The sequence below is a fragment of the Myotis nattereri genome, assembly GCF_964212035.1.
Source record: "Myotis nattereri genome assembly, chromosome: 12".
Taxonomy (NCBI): Eukaryota; Metazoa; Chordata; class Mammalia; order Chiroptera; family Vespertilionidae; genus Myotis; species Myotis nattereri.
In genome coordinates, this window is record NC_138087.1 from 27146026 (window position 1) to 27164094 (window position 18069).

General features: G+C 35.9%; 1 protein-coding gene across 14 annotated transcripts in view; it reads left to right on the forward strand.

Moving 5' to 3' along the window:
- Positions 1-18069, forward strand: part of NFIB (nuclear factor I B) — a 442962-nt gene that overhangs the window by 409201 nt on the left and 15692 nt on the right. For 2 of the 14 annotated variants that reach the window (XM_081103042.1, XM_081103049.1), the window contains exons 9-11: positions 2804-2969; positions 6114-6196; positions 17251-17339. The exons of 5 other annotated variants lie outside the window; for them this stretch is intronic. In XM_081103042.1, the coding sequence (XP_080959168.1) occupies positions 2804-2969; positions 6114-6196; positions 17251-17339 (338 nt within the window). The remainder of the gene's footprint in view (positions 1-2803; positions 2970-6113; positions 6197-17250; positions 17340-18069) is intronic. 7 more of the 14 variants (XM_081103048.1, XM_081103050.1, XM_081103051.1 and 4 more) reach the window with 5 other exon arrangements.

Sequence of the window (18069 nt, forward strand, 5' to 3'; positions counted from 1 at the left end):
TCCATAGAGCCTTCTGCTAGACTCAGCTGGGAACAGTGCACACAAGGTCTGATTTTAATTTGTGTAGAATTTCCATGAATAACAAAGTCTAATTAAGACATCCATTAAAAGTCCTTAACGTTAATTCAGTGTGGAAAATCTTAGAGTTCCATTGGATTTTTTTTTTAAACTGATGTCTTAATTAGGCACTGTTAGGGGAAAAATTATGCAAATTAAAATCAGGCCCTTAGTGTCACGCATTTCTTTAATTATTCAGTGCTTGTTTTACGTATATTTCAATTTCTTTATAAGTTAAGAGAGCATTTTAGGTGATAATCTGCCTTTATTGTTCTCAGTTTTTCTTCATATTTTCAAGGTAAAGATCCAGCTTCTAAGAGAAGCATCTTACTCTCATCTCAATTAACAACAACAACAAAAAAAACCCTCTCAGGATTTTGTATAATAGGAGCAGTGGACTAAGTAGGATAATCCTTTCCTAATGCTGTTCAAGTTCATCTTCAGATGAGATGTCTTTTCATATCTACAGTATGAAAGTTCATCTATTAGCGGCATTAAAAGAAAAGCTTTATAGTCTAGCTTTATCTGTTTGAACTAGTAGAAGATTGATTGAAAAGAAATAACCCTCTCATTCTTCTAACCCGAAGTTTTAGAAAGCTGACTGTGTTGGCTTGGGAATTCTTTCTTTGTCGCTTTTACTATAATTTTTAAATGAAACATCTGTTGGTTCCTGTCAATTGAACTTCAGTAGACAGAGCTTGCAGAACGGGCAAGGTGATGTATGCTGTCACAGCCTTCCCTTGACCTTATTGTCATTCTTCTGTCCCTCGCTCTCAAGTAGGTACTGCCCAACTGGGCTGGTGAACGCAGTGTCCAGAAATGCTTTTTACCGCTGAAAGTACCAGCAGTGATAAAATGAGACTGTTCTTTCTTGAGGGACATACAGAAAGCAGGCTTTTGCAGTGTTCAGAATACCAGAAGTTGACGGTCTGCTTTAGAAACAAACTTTCCCCTTGAAAGGAAAAATGGATCTTTATAATAAACAGCAGATTTTTTTTTGAAGGGACATTATATCTGCTTTGATGTTTAACTCCATCTCAAAACCAGTTAATTCACATTTCAAAATAGACTCTTGATATTAACCTTTGTAGCTCTAAAAATGGAAAAAAAAAAAGAGTACTTGTTCACCTGTAGTCACGTCCTCCATCTGAGTATCTTCCAACACTGCACTGGTTTTAAGTCAGGTGACTGAGATGCCCTGTCCTCCCCATAGCAATTTGGAGGTTAATTACATTGCTGCTGCACCAATTAGAGTGAGACAGTCATGCTATTTAATGGAATATTTTAAATAAAATTAGTTTAAATATATGTCTCATCGGCTTTCGTAGGGGGGAACTATGGTCAGTTTTCCTGACACAAAGTTAAATACTTAAAATTACTCATGATGAATAGTCAGGATATTCGAGTTCATTTTTTTGTGTGGAATAAATAATATGACCTCTGAGGAATCCAACCGAAGCCATCCAACTCAGTTCATGTCTCTGAGTTCCAGTATTTAAATGTTATGAGCTATTCCTCTTTTTCTCTAAAATGTTTACTTGTAACTTACGTGCAGGTATTTAGGTAAATATTCTGCTTCATTGCTTTCTTTGCTTTTAGCAGTGCAGATTATTAAGACTAGCTATTTGTAGAAAATACCCTCATAGCAAATTGTTATGTATACTATGCAGTGGAGAATTCCAAAATGAATGTTAATTAAAAATAGCATTCTCTGTCTAGAAAAATACATCCAAGTATTTCTTCAAACAGTGTACCTTTAGGATTTTGTCTTCTACCACAGATACTATTTTTGTACCCAGGGCTAAAGCGCAGATAATAATATCTTTTCTGTCATTGCCCTGGGGATTTTCTCAGTTAATTCCCACAAATGTCAACAATACATGTTTTGTGTAACTCTCCATGCCCAACAATGGAAGAGTAACTCAAATAACAGAGTATATTTGGTTGCCACCTCTGCTTGACTTCAGCGCATTTTAATTTACTATGGAAATCTTTTATTTGAAGGTACAAGGCCCGACCTAGCTCAGCATTTTATATCATTGTGTGGATCTGAAATTTTAAATGCTCTAAATATCATTCTACCTGCTTGTATTTTTGTAAATCATCAAAAGTTGAGTGGAGATCCTAGAATCTCAATTGCCTGGTGTGTGTGTGTGTGTGTGTGTGTGTGTGTGTCTGAGTGCAACTGTGTGTGAGCAAGAACTAGAGGTTTTGTATGCAGAAGAATGGGCCTTAACTATACATGATAGAAATTACTCAGTTTGATGTGTTTGTTAGCCTAGATATTCTTGTCTTCCTTGTATCAGTGATAGTATTATTTAGGTAAAAATTGTGTTCTGCAAGCCCAGACTGATTCAGTGTAGAAGAAGAGGGGCAGAGAAGCACTGGTTCTGATTTGCACTAGCTCGGTAAGGACTTCCAGTTCAGCCTTGGGCTAAGCATTGAAAGTCTCAACTTGAGCTTCCCGGACTGCTAAAGGAAGGTCAGTTCTACCTGGCTCTCGGGAGTGTTGTAAAGACAGTTAACCTACATAAAGTGCTTTGAAGTGAAGACTTTCTTTTAAATGCTGCTGCTTCGTATTACTACTAACCATTGACCGACCTCTTGGACGCAGACTTGGAGGGCGTGTGTGGCGATTACACAACAGTGTGCGGGGTCCACTCGGCCGAGTGTGCTGAGTGCCGTTGTTGGACACCGTGACTGCCTTTTGGATTGTTTCACCCGGCATTCTGTTTTTGTTTTGTAGCCTAACAGCAGTGGTCAAGTGGTAGGGAAAGTGCCTGGCCATTTCACTCCTGTCTTGGCACCCTCTCCCCATCCCAGTGCAGTGCGACCTGTGACCCTGACCATGACAGATACTAAACCCATCACTACATCCACTGAAGGTGAGGCAGCTTCACCTACAGCAACCAGTAAGTATTTCTGTAGGAAATGAGAAATGTCCATCAGAGGCACCATTGGATACCTGATCCAAGGTGGGAAATACGGCAACTTTTCCAGCTACCCAACCGGATGGAGATTTCTCATTTACATGGAACCAGCAGGCATGTACGTGGCTTGGCAATCACACGCTCTCTCTTATCAAATTTAAGCCAGTGCATCAGATTTGAGAAGGGAGAAGCTTAATTGTTTGAGTAAATAGCTATAACAAAAAAGAGTAAGTCATGCCTGCTTGTTCAAGGTTTACATCGAAAATGCACCGATAACATAATGCAGTGTACAGGGTTTTTTTTTTTTTATCACTCAAAGAGAGATTAGATAAGTGTTACTCATTGGAGCATTCCTATAGGAATCAAGCCCCTTCATAGGGCAGACTGAATCAGTGCCTCTGTAAGAATTGCATATTTATATTACTGTTGGTTATATCATTGTGAGAAATGGTCACACTCTGTTGGGTGCCAAAAACATCTCAAAGCTTAGTATCAGGCTCATGTAAGCTACCTGCACTTTCTTTGCACTCAACAAAAAAAAAATTTAACTTTTTTTGAATCTATCATAATACATCAGGTATAAGTTTTTTAGCATGGTCTTAACATTTTAAATGTCAGAGAGTTAGCCAGTGAGCTTACATAGCATACACCAGTAGCTCAAATGATTCCTTTGTTGCTTTGCATGGAATACTCACAAATACACAAGGAATTATTGCACAGTTTTTCAATTGGCTTTACCCAAACTGGCAGCTTCCTAGACTTGGAGCTTCTGTGCACATATTGGTAGAATGGAAGGGATAAAGTTTCAGTCAGGAGGAATTAGCAAGTTCCTCGTCAATTACACGTGCCATATCTTAAACTCAGAGCTTCTTACCTAGAACAAGAAAATGCCCATTTTCTTGTTCTAGTTGGCTCTGGAAATTCCTGTGTGAAATTACAGAGCCAACTAGAGGCACCACTGGCTCTTTCTTCTTCTGCCATTGGAAAATCTTTTCCTTTTTTAATGGTTTCTGAAACCTAGGAAGGAACCTACAAGAAAATTGGACAGTACTTTGAGTCTCCAGTGAATTCAGCATTTCTTTCTCAAAATTCATGAGGCCCCAGAAACTAATAAGTCCATGTAGGCTTGTAATTCTCATCAATAATAATTAAATGCTTAGTAATTGGTTTGTTGGTAGAGAATCCTGCACTAGTGAACACTTTCCTGAATGTACAGATGGAGAGACCCAGTCAAGGAAGGCTCAATATTATTTTATTCTGAAGGTTAGCTGTGTATATTACAGTCACTAGAATAATACATCCAGATTTTAAAAGTGGATGTTTTGGCCTCTTTGAACAAACAGTCCAGAAATTTAAATAAACAAAAATGGAAAACAAATATTTTTGTAAACGCATTTGGAAGAATATCACAGGATATAAATATTCAAAACTAAGTCCCAGAAACTTCTGGTACCTACTCATACCAGAAGCAGGTATTATTAATATTACTGATATTAATAGATGAGATTCCAGGAACAACCAGACCCAAATAATTACAGCTCACTTATGGGAGTACAGTCAGCCTGTTTGTTAACTGATTGTTCTTATACTCACATATAGGTTGATCAAAAAAAGATCTGATTTGACTAATAAAATTACAAACTATTCAAAAGATGGCTCCACCAGTCTATTTTTCCACCCTTGCATTAAAGAAGTAGAGTGTGATATTTTTCTTTCCTAGAAATAAATTGTATCTCCAGCTTCCCAGGCACCACTGACCCTGAGAAACTGGTCATTGAATTGATAAGTCAGTCCAGTTAAAGATAACACAGAGGCCAAGGAAACTTCATTCTCATGGCTGGAAAGTAGACAGAGCACAGGCTGGTGAGGCCCGGCTGACCCACTGTGCGCCAATCCAGAGACCTGGATACTCACTAGGGGCCACTGGCTTCATATGGCTGCCCTCACATGGCCCTTTATCCAGGAATCATTAAAAGGTGAATTGTGGGCATCTTCACTATTCAAAGATTGACCTAAAATGCCTCAATCGATCAAATTCTGCAGTCCTTCTAATGAATATGACAGAATGAAATATATTGGGGGGTTTTTATAAGCCTTGTAAAATGGAATGTCTGGTTTCCTCATGAATCTGATGGTTTTTAAACCAAACATCTTAGTTTTTTTTTAAACCTATAAATGTAACATAAATGGTGAAAATTTGGTTGTTCTTCTGTTCAACCTGACAGGGAGCAATGGGATTGCTGGAGATACATTAGTTCTTTCCTTGTGTAAAAGAAACAAAAATATTTAGGAATAGGCAGATTTTTTTCCGGGACAATTCACTCTATACCAAATAGCACCTGTACAAAGAGAACTGCAAGGCGAGACCTTTAATTTAAGGAGTATTCGCCATATGTATTTATTACTTGGTGGCCATGTACTGACAAATTGCCATCAACACCAGTCACAAGAAACAGATTTTTTGTGCTTATGAAAAATAGAGAATTAAAAAACCCCCACATTTCTGTCAAACTTAAGATCGTTTTCACATTAAATGACATACTGAGCTAATTCATTCCGTATGATATAATAAAAGTAAGCTTCTCCTTCACATTAGTAGTGTTAGATTTTCTTTTTAGTGAGACTTTTAAGCAAGACGTTTTTCATCCTGTATCATGAGCACACCTACTTACATCCAATCATTAAAAGCTCTCACTCATCCCTGACAGATTTTCAGTCTTCTTTTTACACTTACAATCAGCGACCAGCATCCATCATTCCATTATTAGACAATGAATACCTGGTGAAAAGGTCCCCCGAGGCAAAGAGCCCTCTCTTTAGCCAGTCCTCGGTTCTCTCGCAAGACTAGATGGAGCACCTAAATGTGAGGTGCCCATGCCAAATGATGGGATACAATTCACTAGGTAGATTTTGGGGGCAAGGGATAAAGTAATTGCTTGAGGTCAACTACCATCTCTTTTACATCACTCAGTGTTCACTCAGAAAAAAAGAGAAGAGAAATAGAGACACTTTTTTTTTTTTTTTTTTGGTTGCAAGTCCCACTTCTCTGGGTTTCTTGTACATGGACAGGGTGTTCATTCTGATAGTTCACAATTTTTATCTTTGTTTTTGTTCTTCCTTAATCAGCCTACACAGCCTCAGGCACATCTCAAGCCAATCGATATGTGGGACTAAGCCCAAGAGACCCATCCTTCCTACATCAGCAACAGGTGGGCAAGTTTCACCCAGGTGTGACGGTGTAGCCATGCTTTCGCATTGGTGCTTCTCTCCATGCTCTCTCAGATCTGGACTCAGAACGGGGCTCACGGGGCTTCTGAGAAAGAAATTGATCATTTCACTTTCCAAATTATTTTCTCATTTATCCTTTGTTTCTTGCCTCTCTGAACAGGGTTTCTCAAATTGGCTCAAGACCTTTTTCATCCCTGTAGGAATAACAGCATTTCAGCCAAATAGTAGTTTTCTTAGTCTTATTGGCTGTTGAGAAGGTAGCCTATAGTCTCCAAAGATAAAATTTAAAAGCTGATTCAAAAGCTAATTAGAGTAGAAGCAGTACACAATTTGTGTTTTCGAGCTCTTTCATATTTTCCAGATGTTTTACCCCTCATTTTGGTATTTTAGTCCAAGAGGATGAGTTATGAAACTAAAATCTCAGGCGACACATCATTCCTATTTTAATAGGTTTAAATTGGTTTACTGATTTCAGATGTGATAAAACACTTTTTTTGGTTCTGTTTTCTTACACCATTTATGTTTCAAGTAGCATTTTAAATTTCACATCTCATTAATGCTGTAAATTTAATGCAAATGAAGTGTTTACCCAGACTGTGAAAATATACAGCCAGGATTAATGGTGGCTTATAAACAAATTAGCCACAGTCAAAAGCATGGACCATACCCACACAGACATCCCACAATTCTAGTTACAGGATAACAGAAATAATTCTATCTACTTCAGAATTTAAATATATTTTATGATGCATATGTTTGCTGCGCTCAAGTTTTTGATAGCAGAGCAGTTTGAAATTAACCGTGTACAAAATATTATGTAGGAAAAAGTGGGCTATAATGAATAAGCTGGTACTAACTAACCTGATCTTCATCTATAAGTTCTATGTGCACACGTGTGAGTTTTTACATATATAGGAAGCCTGCACAGAAACTCATTCCGGTTCCTTTGATCTAGACCTGTCCACCTAGCTTCTGCTTATTGTGCCTGACTTAACTTTGCTTCTGTAGCATTCCCAAGACCTGCCCAGTTGCAGACTAAGGTGCCAGACTGCATATTAAAGGTCACCCCATGCAGAGTTCAGAGAAAATCATAAAGATGATAGCTTATTTAAGATACTTGACGTTTTGCCAGGTTTTAAAAAAAGCAAAACAAAACAAAACAAAAGAGTGAGGACTAACTGAAAACATCTGTACGCAGTTATGAAAATACCAAGTAATAATTAGTGGTTTTGCCAGCCATTGGCTTTTCAACATAATTCTCTGGAATGCTGCTTTTATTCACCTCCAAATTGCTGTAATATGAAATGTTTTTTAATTACTATAATATGGTTATATTTGACAAATGTATATGTTCGTTGTGTTTTTTTAAAAAAATGCAGAATTTATAGGTTTAAAAACTTGTTCTTTAAAAAATTACTCCACATATTTTCAGAAATATTTTTGTCATGGGATTTGCATTATTCTTTATGACACATCTCTAATTTCCAGTTAATTTTTAATTCATAGAAATGTGCCTCCATTATTTAAACCTTTGGCCCTAAACACATTTAGAATATTATAATCAATTCCATGTACTTAGAAACAATCTTCCCTTCCCCTGCCCTAACCTATGAAAGTTTTAATTCTTTTATCATTTATGACTAACATTGGAGCCTCATGTAATTATGATCAAAAGTTCATTATATATAAGTTACATATCATTTCACATATACAAGGATAAATCAAGAATACTTAGCAAGCATCATGAAAACATGAGTCTGAATGTAGAGCACATTTTAATTGAATATATATGTGAGTTCCAGAACTTTTTTCATCAAAGACCACCAACTTGTTCTTTAAGTGGGAGTGTCAAGTAAGACTCCTTACAATATAAGTATGATTTGTTTGATCAACTGTGGTTGATATTTATAGAATATTTAATGTGTTGGTCCTTGGAAGAAAAACTATATAAGCTTCAATTATAAGCTAAAACTATAATGTTCAATTTTATATACCATGCAGACAGATAATTTGTTCTCTATTTACTTATTTATTTTTAAAACTTTCTTTTAAAAAATATATTTTATTGATTTTTTACAGAGAGGAAGGGAGAGGGATAGTCAGAAACATCGATGAGAGAGAAACATCGATCAGTTGCCTCCTGCACACTCCCCACTGGGGATGTGCCCGCAACCAAGGTACATGCCCTTGACCGGAATCAAACCCAGGACCCTTGAGTCCACAGGCTGACTCTCTATCCACTGAGCCAAACCAGTCAGGGCTGTTCTCTATTTATTGAAAGAGCTAGGGCTTTTTTAATTGACGAAGCCCAATATACCAAATTCATATGAGCTACAATTTTGAGGCATGAAGAAAATGGATGTATGTGCCTATCATACTATACATGTATATTATTAAATGAAGGCTCCAGTTAAAAAGCTTATTATTTTTATCCTTTCAAATTTGAAAAGAATCATAGAGATGAAGTTTTATGTTTACTATCCAGGAACAAGAGAGACAAAAATAGTCTAAATGACTTCAGTAGAGTAAAGGTTATTCTTTTCTACAGCAGAAATGAGATTGATTTACTGTGTCCTTTCATTGCTTTACAAAGATTTAAAAGAGACCACTCTTCTAGCAGCAGGTTCTAAATGCATTTGGTTTAAAGTACTCAATGATGAATGAAAAGGAAAATCAAGGGGTACATGAAATAAAGGTAATCAATCATTTTATATTAGCTAAGAGAAATTCAAAATTAGAAAGGCAATGGTTTTAGTCTGAGAGGGTTCTTTTAAACATTCCCCATAGCCTTTAGTATACATGACCTCTTCAAAATAAATATTGTCACCAGGTACATTCTTCAGTTCATTGGCAGCTGCTTTATAAAGATTTATCCTTTTAGATTATGAAAAGTATTGATGTGCATTGTCGAGTGCTATTTTTTCTCAGAAAATAACTTGAATATTCCCTACATAAATTAGAGCTAACAATAAATTTTAAATTGCTGAATAATTTTGACTATCATAAATAATATTTCCACAAAAATGACACTGACACAGAGCTTTCAGTGTAGTCATTGCATATTGGCATTCTTTTTTTATTTTTAATATATTTTATTGATTTTTCACAGAGAGGAAGGGAGAGAGATAGAGAGTTAGAAACATCGATGAGAGAGAAACATCGATCAGCTGCCTCTTGCACATCTCCTACTGGGGATGTGCCCGCAACCCAGGTACATGCCCTTGACTGGAATCGAACCTGGGACCTTTCAGTCCGCAGGCCGACGCTCTATCCACTGAGCCAAACCGGTTCCGGCCATATTGGCATTCTTAAATTGAGATGGAAAAATATGAAAATGAACCACATATTCCACTTATAAGAGTAATACATTCATCTTTGGGAATCTGAATACTAAAAGTATATGCTTTTATACCCATTAACTTGGCACACAAGCAGCTGTTATTAGGAATTATACATCTTTGTGTTCCTTTTGATAATGGTCATTACTGATTAACAGTGGTTGCTAACTGCCTTGAAAAACTAGTGGTTTTTTTCCTGACTCAGGAATTTCACCAATCACTGTGCATGTGATATTTCATTTGAACCTAAAAAATAAGTCACATAATCATGAAGAATATTTCAAAAGAGATTTATGGAAGCAAGTTCATAATTTGACAAAACAATAATTTGACAAAATAATTTGACATAATTTTAAAAAACAATGCTAGTTGGTCATAATAATCAGCTCATGCCAGCTGATCAGGGCTTTAACATTTTCTGTTATCTCTTAACACAATTTTGAGTGTCGGTCCAGGTCTGGAACTAGACTGTCTTTAGCGTGATTGGCTTAGTTCATGCATTCCCTGTTGGCATGCAGGAAATTAAATTCAGGACTTCAATTGGAGCTTCATTCTTCCTTAACTTTTCTATTGGAAGGTGATGTGGTGGCTTAAAAAAATTATGGGTCCTGTTTGGGCAAACTGAACTCTTTAGTCTCTGCTGAGAAATCTCTTTTATGATTTGGAACTTTTTCAGGCATGTCAAGGCCTCCTCCCTGACATAACTTCATAGGAGTTCAGTAGGATGCAGCGCTTCCTTTCCTCCTACATTTCACGCACGCACTGCAAACATTCACTGTGACAGGCAACAAAGGAACTCCATTTCCCAAGCTCTGTCCCTGAGAAAAGGGGAACGATATAGCAGAGGGATGGAGGTTGCTTAGAAAATACAGCAATTATTTTATAATCCAGTCTAACACTTTTAGCATAAGTGGCAAATATGAGACAACTTCCTTGAATTAGCACTAATTCCTTATCTGGTCAACCTTGTAAAGAATTTGCTAACTTGCCAGATCTCTTTCTTGGCTGTCCGAGAGTTTGGTAATATAAGAGGGTCTAATTAACCTGATTATCCACATTATATTTAAGTATAATGCCATAATAAAAATATAAATGCTTGCTATTATTCATCAATATGACATATAAAAAAAAACACCTTATTGCAAGTTGGATATACAAGTTTGTGGCTAAGAAGTAAAAGATTACTATTTGAACCAGCTATGGAAGTGCATGTTAACATCTTTGATACAGAGGTATCCATGGGGGGTTACTTTTGCCTTCCCTAAGTTAGACATCAAAATCAAGTAAACTCTACTTTATAAGGCTTATTTCATAATCTCAAAATTATAAGCTCCTGACTCTAGACCAGCCGTGGGCAAACTACGGCCCGTGGGCCGGATCCGGCCCATTTGAAATGAATAAAACTAAAAAAAAAAAAAGACCGTACCCTTTTATGTAATGATGTTTACTTTGAATTTATATTAGTTCACACAAACACTCCATCCATGCTTTTGTTCCGGCCCTCCGGTCCAGTTTAAGAACCCATTGTGGCCCCCAAGTCAAAAAGTTTGCCCACCCCTGCTCTAGACACTACTTCTTATTAGAGCTAATGACTGAGTGACCTGATAACTCGGGCCTTTGCATTCCTGATCACAATTGCATGGATTTCAGTGGTGCCTGAGCTCCAGCATTTACATCTCTTGCATGACTATATAATGCTATTATTCCCATTTCAATTACTGGGCTACCTTATATCAAAATATTTTGAACAGTTTTCTTGATATAATTTTGAAACTAGAATTTGAAAGTACTTTTTGTTCCCCTGAAAATTTTTATTACACCAAATGGTCCTTTAAATAACTTGCCTCTGTAGGATTTTTTTAAAAAATTAATATATCAGTTAATATACTAGGTAGAATATAGTATTTGTCCTGGCAAATGAAATGGCAAAGCCAAAATTAGGTACATGAAAACCACTGAAAGGTAGTTTGGTTATTTTTATGAGAGACAAGCAATTGAAAGGACGCAAGTAAACTATCAACAAACTTTTCAATAAAGTCAGGAAGCAGGCTATCAACACTCGGGCTGTTCTTATTGTGTCTGTTATCATAATTGACAGTTTGACGCAAAACCCTATCATATGACTTCTGGGTAGGTATGTAAATGGATAAGAGGTCACTTTTCACATATGCTGGCTGGGAAGGAAATACATTTAAAGGAAGTTTCAGTCAAAATAATGGCTAGTTATTTGGCTAGTTCTTAAATTAAAAAAAAACAAACCTTCAATGGTCTGTCTTTTATCATTCATTCATTTATTTAGTAACTTACTTTCCTGGTTATCAAAGGCTAATATCTCGATAAACTATTATCATGTAAACATAAAATTGTATTCCCTGAAACCTTACATTTCAGTCCACAAAATTACCAGGAAAAAGTGACCTTCCTTTCTGAAAATATTAACCTTAAAAGAGTAAGTTGAGTCAGGGGAGTAGAGGAAATTCTGAAGATTATAATTATAGACATTGTAGTTTTAAGCATCCTTGGGCTGCACATGAAGGATATAGTAGGAAAAGAACAATGACAGGCAAACTGGTGCCCTGGGTGAGAACCAGAGACTAGGGTTCAAGGGGTTGGTCCAGAGGAGAACAAGGAATGTCTAACCTTAGACAAATCCTTAAACTTTGCTGTCTTGTATCCTTATTTTGAAAAGGAAAATGAAGAAGTTGAACTACCCAATCTTTAAGTTCCCTTGAAATCTTAAACATTACAAGTTAAAATAGCTTCCATCTAAAAATGAAGCCTTTTACTTTCTAATACTTATGATTTCTGGCCAGTAATGTTTATTTAGTGCATGGACTATACAGACCCATTTAACTTAATTCTACCATGCTCGTGAAGTTAATCATCAAGAAGCATGGGTTTCAGAAATTGACATTAGAAGTAACTTTAATAATTTTATTAACCAATGTCACACCAATAAGTTCAATAAAAAAAGAGAGTAACTTAAGGAACCAGGATAACCTTGAATATCTTATTTTTTAAAAAAATAAGTATTGCCCAGCCGGTGTTGCTCAGTGGTTGAGCGTTGACCTATGAACCATGAGTTCACAGTTTAATTCCTTGCCAGGGCACGTGCCCGGGTTTCAGGCTTGATCCCTAGTAGGGGGCAGCCAACCAATGATTCTCATCATTGATGTTTCTATCTCTCTCCCTTTCCCTTCCTTTCTGAAATCAATAAAAATATATTTTAAAAAGTAAGTGTTATGTGTCCCATATATAACTAATTTCATTCTGACCGTTTTGCTTGTTTAGTAATCCTACAGCCTATTAATTCAGAGACCTTTTTTTTTTTTGCTCTGTAGCAGGAAATTAATAATAGTAATAAAATAAAAGTCTACTAGTCTAAGAGTTAAGAGGAAATATTGGAATATTAATCTTTTAAAGTGCCCCCAAAAGCACCTTTCCTCCCCCGAAAAAAAATCTGTTTCCTTGAGGCTCTTTGGAGAAATGAAGAAACCTAAGAGACCATAAAACACACCTTTTAAGATATTCCCTTGAGGTCACTGTAAACTTAAAAAAAAAAAAGTGAAAAGGTAAATTTGCCTGCGTTGATTATGCTGTTTACAGTTTAATGGCGTATTAGTTCAACTGAGAGCTGTTGTCACCAAGAGGGACATGGTACATCAGACTGTTTGCTGAGTCTAGCGAAGGAGAAGGTTTTGCTTACCTTCTTTCTTTTGTTCCCAAAGCTAATGGCTGAGCATTTCACAAAAGCCCTAGTTCAAAACAATAGAAGTCCTCATTTAAGAAACCAATTTTTACTTGAAATCCAAGCAATACTGATTCTTCGTGGCCATAATCTAACTGCATATCTGATAGTCGTGTAGAAAAAGATAATGACCCAAATCTTAGGTGATTCCCTTGATGCGGTTTTTAAAGGGAAACTCCAGGGACCCCATCCTTGTTTTTCTGAAACAATCTCATTGGAGTTGGGAGTGGGGAGAGGAGCAAGGTTCTCATTGCAGAGACTATGGAGTCCGTCCTGGGAACGCATGCAGGGGAACCTTTCCCTTCCCTTCTCCCTTGGTATCTGGGCTACTCCAGCCTCACCCTTTGGCTCAGGGCCTTTCCACGGAGAACCTTCCTCCTGATTTCACCTTTGGTTTGCTTTTGGAATTCTGGGCATAAGTTGTTTTGCTATAAAATTGACCTTAATTTTTTAAACAATGTAATTCCATACTAGTAGGTATGCACAAAGTAAAGAATTAAAATATCTGTATGAGTGGACAGACATTTCCGCAAGGATACACCAATGGTGAGGTGTGTCAAAGGGTCTATACTGTTACAAAAATAAGAATTACTATCCCCCACACATCCAAACACAAACTTTAACAGAGTAATTTTTTTAAATATATTTTTATTGATTTCAGAGAGGAAAGAAGAGAGAGAAAGAGATAGAAACATCCATGATGAGAGAGAATCATGGATTGGCTGCCTCCTGCAAGTCCCCCACTGGGGATCAAGCTCACAACCCAGGCCTGTGCCCTTGACCGAAATTGAACCTCGGCCCTCTCAGTTCGCAGACTGACACTCTATCCACTGAGCCAAACCGGCCAGGGCTAACAGAGTAAATTTTTAAACTAATGTGTACCTGGTGCTTTAAGTTTTATTGCTAGTGGGGGGAGAGTAATTTCTTATGTTTTTGAGGGAAAATACTTGAAAAAATTAAGAGTGTTATTGAATCTTATATATCACCCAAAATTTTAAGTTTTAAAATGTAATTAAAATGAGTTGATAGCTAAACTATGTAACACTGACTCTCACAGGATAGAAATGGAGGAATCACCATACCAGTATCAAATAACATCACCTATTTTCTTAAACTTATTTAAAGCCTAATATAAAATCCTTTTTTGTTAGGAATACTGAAGTATACTAATGCCAAGATTATTTTACATCTCACAATAAGATGCTTAGACACACTTACTAACACAGTATTAACATTTTATCACCTACAATTTATTCAGAATTTGCTGAGTCAGTACTATCTTGGTCAAACTAGATTCTTAGGAATTGATTTTATTAGGAATTAGTGTCATGGAAATCTTCAGTGAAGAGGTGGTTTTTATTTTAATTATTTGTTTCTCCTACCCATGCAATCACCTTCAAATTTTCACTTTATCAGGAGGTTTACTAATCCAGAGATACTTTATGCAAAATTAATTAATAATTAATACTTTTTTAAAAAGCTTGGAGAGGCTCCTATTCAAGCAACCTGATATAAATAAGTTTTAACATATAATCACGTATAAATATGCCTCCTCAGAAATTTTTTGAAAATGTTGGCAATGCTAGCCCGTAAACTCAATAGCTAAATAAATTTACAGTGTATTTCACATTTTCAATAACTGAAAGGAAATTAATTCAATACTAATGAATAGCCTGCCAGTTTCCTCATCATTTAAATTGTTGTTAAATCTAATTGTGACCATTTTGCATACACTTAAGTATATTCTTTATTTGGGAGAAAATACTTGAATCGCATGTGTCTGAAATATGGATGAAAATGACTAGCTGGGGATCAGGTTTAACTGTTTGAGAGTACTCTGGAAAGAAAAGTCCAGACATACATAGACTTTAAGTTTTCCTCACATGGCCAAAGATAGCCCACTTGACATTTTTGGGGGATGGTAAAAAAAAAAAAAGAAAAAGTTAGCAAGATGAACAACAAAATACTAACAGTTTACATATTCATCCTTCCAAGGAAACATATTATGCCTGCAGGTATCTGTGGGACTGCAAGCCAGTAAGTGAGTGGTGTTTCGTTTCTCTTGGCTTTGAGAAACTGTCTTCTGAAAACTACTTCAGTGTAACCTGGGAGCCCACAGACACTAACCTGAAGTTAATACTTAGCAGCAAAATTCTCATGGGCTATGACTACATATACCCGCCCCTTATTGGGAATATTGAGTGGCCTCCAAACTAGGACTTCCATTGACAAGAGCAGAATCAGTAAGCGGTCCCTTTGGTAATCGTTATACAGAATCAAAGTGTCTTGAACAGTTTTAGATTATTTTCATAGTACCGGCTTAAAAATGTGTATTTCGAAATAAACACCTGGTTTACTGTTACTGCAGAAAAAACAATTTCAGATTGCCCCATCGCATTGCATTTGTAATTAGATGATCCAATTTGAGAACTTTTTAAAAAATCTTGCCATATTAAAGTTTGTCTTCTGTTTGATTTAAAACTAATCAAGTCTACATTTTCTCCTTTATGCAAGTATTATGATCCATTTTTAGAATACTTTTATTCTATTTTACCTTCTCCACTGACTTTTGGCTTCTTTATGGCATATATCCTGAGCAGAATGTACATAACTACCAATTTATTCATCTGTCTACCTATTTATCATCTACATTAGTGGATTTTTTCTTCAGTTCTTTAAATTTCCAAGTTACTTTACCTGAAATATCAATATAATTAAAACACATGTTTTAGAAATATTAGGTGGTATTTTGGAGCTTCATTGATCTGTAGAAAAATGAGCAAAAGTGATTACTTTTAAAAGCCAAAATCGCTTTTACTTAGTGTATGTAGTAAAATACAGAAACTCCAGAGCATAACAAGAAAAAGAAAGCTTCTTAATAGCCATTTTATTTTTGCCATAACCCTATCAGAAAGGATTAAAATCCTTTATCATAAGTTCAAAGGCACTCTGGCTCCAATCAGCATCTTTCAGAAATTCTCACTGAGAAACAGCAAGCAAGGTTTGGTGGATGGCTGTAAGTCATCTTTTCAATGCAAGATGCCATTAATTCACAGCATAGCTATCTAAGGATTAAACACCATGATTTTCTAGTGTTTTTCCCCCAAAGCCAGATAAGTTTACTTTTTTAAGCATAAAAATAAGCAATATATCTTTTCAATAAATCTGCTAGCACTGTAGGGCAGCTGTTACCCAAAACAGAGCTGGGTAGGGTTACTTGAACACTCTCGGGAAGGGCAGCGCTGATGATTCGGAGATCTGGGAAGAATTTATTTCAGCTTGTATTCAGTGCATTCCTCACTCCATTCAGATGTGGTAAAGTATTTTAAATGCCATTACTGTGAGTTTAAAATAAAAGCAGAAATTCTTATCAACTCTTTCTAAACAATGCTACTTTGAATAAAGCACAATTAGCAAACATCTAAAACTGAATACCTGGACGCTTCTAAACACAAGTCAGGGACAGTGTTGAAAAGGTGGGGCCTTTTCTCCTCTAAACTGCATGTCTTTCATGTTTTGCAAATTGCATGCTTAAAGTTATTCCTTTACTCAGTGCGGATTACGTGGTGTGTTGCATTTTTTTTTTTAAAAAGCTTTTTTTAATTTTCTTTCTAAAATATATCTCTCTATTGAACATTAACGTTTGCTTTTATTGCAGCTCAATTTGTACTCTAATAATGGCTAATTGTTATGTTCTAAGCACTTGTTTCTCTTGTATGCTTTAATTAATAGAGAAGCATATTGCAATAGCTTTTTCTAAAAAACCGTCTAGGAATTTTGCTTTGCAGAGTAAGGTTTTCTTTTGCTTTTTTTTTGTTTTTCCTTTAAGTTGCCTCTTGGGAAAGTAAGGTTAATGCCATGTACAGTACTCGTTTGCATGTGTTCATTTAAATACTAAAAACTGTAGTACTGCTCCATCCATATCTGACTGCTAGGTTTCAATTGACAGCTGAGGATTTGTGACTGGACCATGAATCAAAACGGCAGGCATTTATACCCCAGTACCAGTGAGGATACATTGGGAATTACTTGGCAAAGGTAACATTTTAATTATTTCCAACCCTACACTTACACTTTAAAAATTACATGAGCTGTAGTGTTTGTTTTTAACTAGCTTTATAGAAAATATATGTTAAAAGTTTAGTTGTCTCGGCTATACCATCCCTCTTTCCCTCCCCTCCCCCTTTATTTCTTATGTAAATGCAAATTTCAATTAATTTGGGGTTATAGTATATGCTAATTAATTATTGGGATTTCTGAGTGCTATGAAATGTTTTAAACAATTTATAATATTTTTCTTGAAGGAGGGGGTGGATTTTACACTTAGATTTTTAGGACCTGAAATATGAAATGGGTTTTAGGGAAGAATTTTTTTAACTATTGGGTTTTCACATAGTAGATTTTTCTCATTTCAGCTCTTTCCTGGATTGCTGACTTTATTATTCATTTATTCCCCTATCAGAGAGGACAGCTAGAAGAAAAAAATTTAATTAGTTGATTTACTGTTATTAGCAGCACTTATAAATTTAAAAGTGGGAAGAGTGTTGGAATTAATTCTAAAGAAGGAATTTGGTGTAAATAAAGTTTTAACTTTTGTTTGTACATTGATGTGAGCCATTGAGAATTGACTTTATTTCGCTGACTGGAAAAATAATTCTAAAAGTTCATTTTCAAAACAGGTTTTCATGTTCTCTCATGTATTGGTTTTAGAAAATAAGTAGTTCATGTCAGCTTCTTATGTATTATTTTAATAAAGAACAATTTTGTC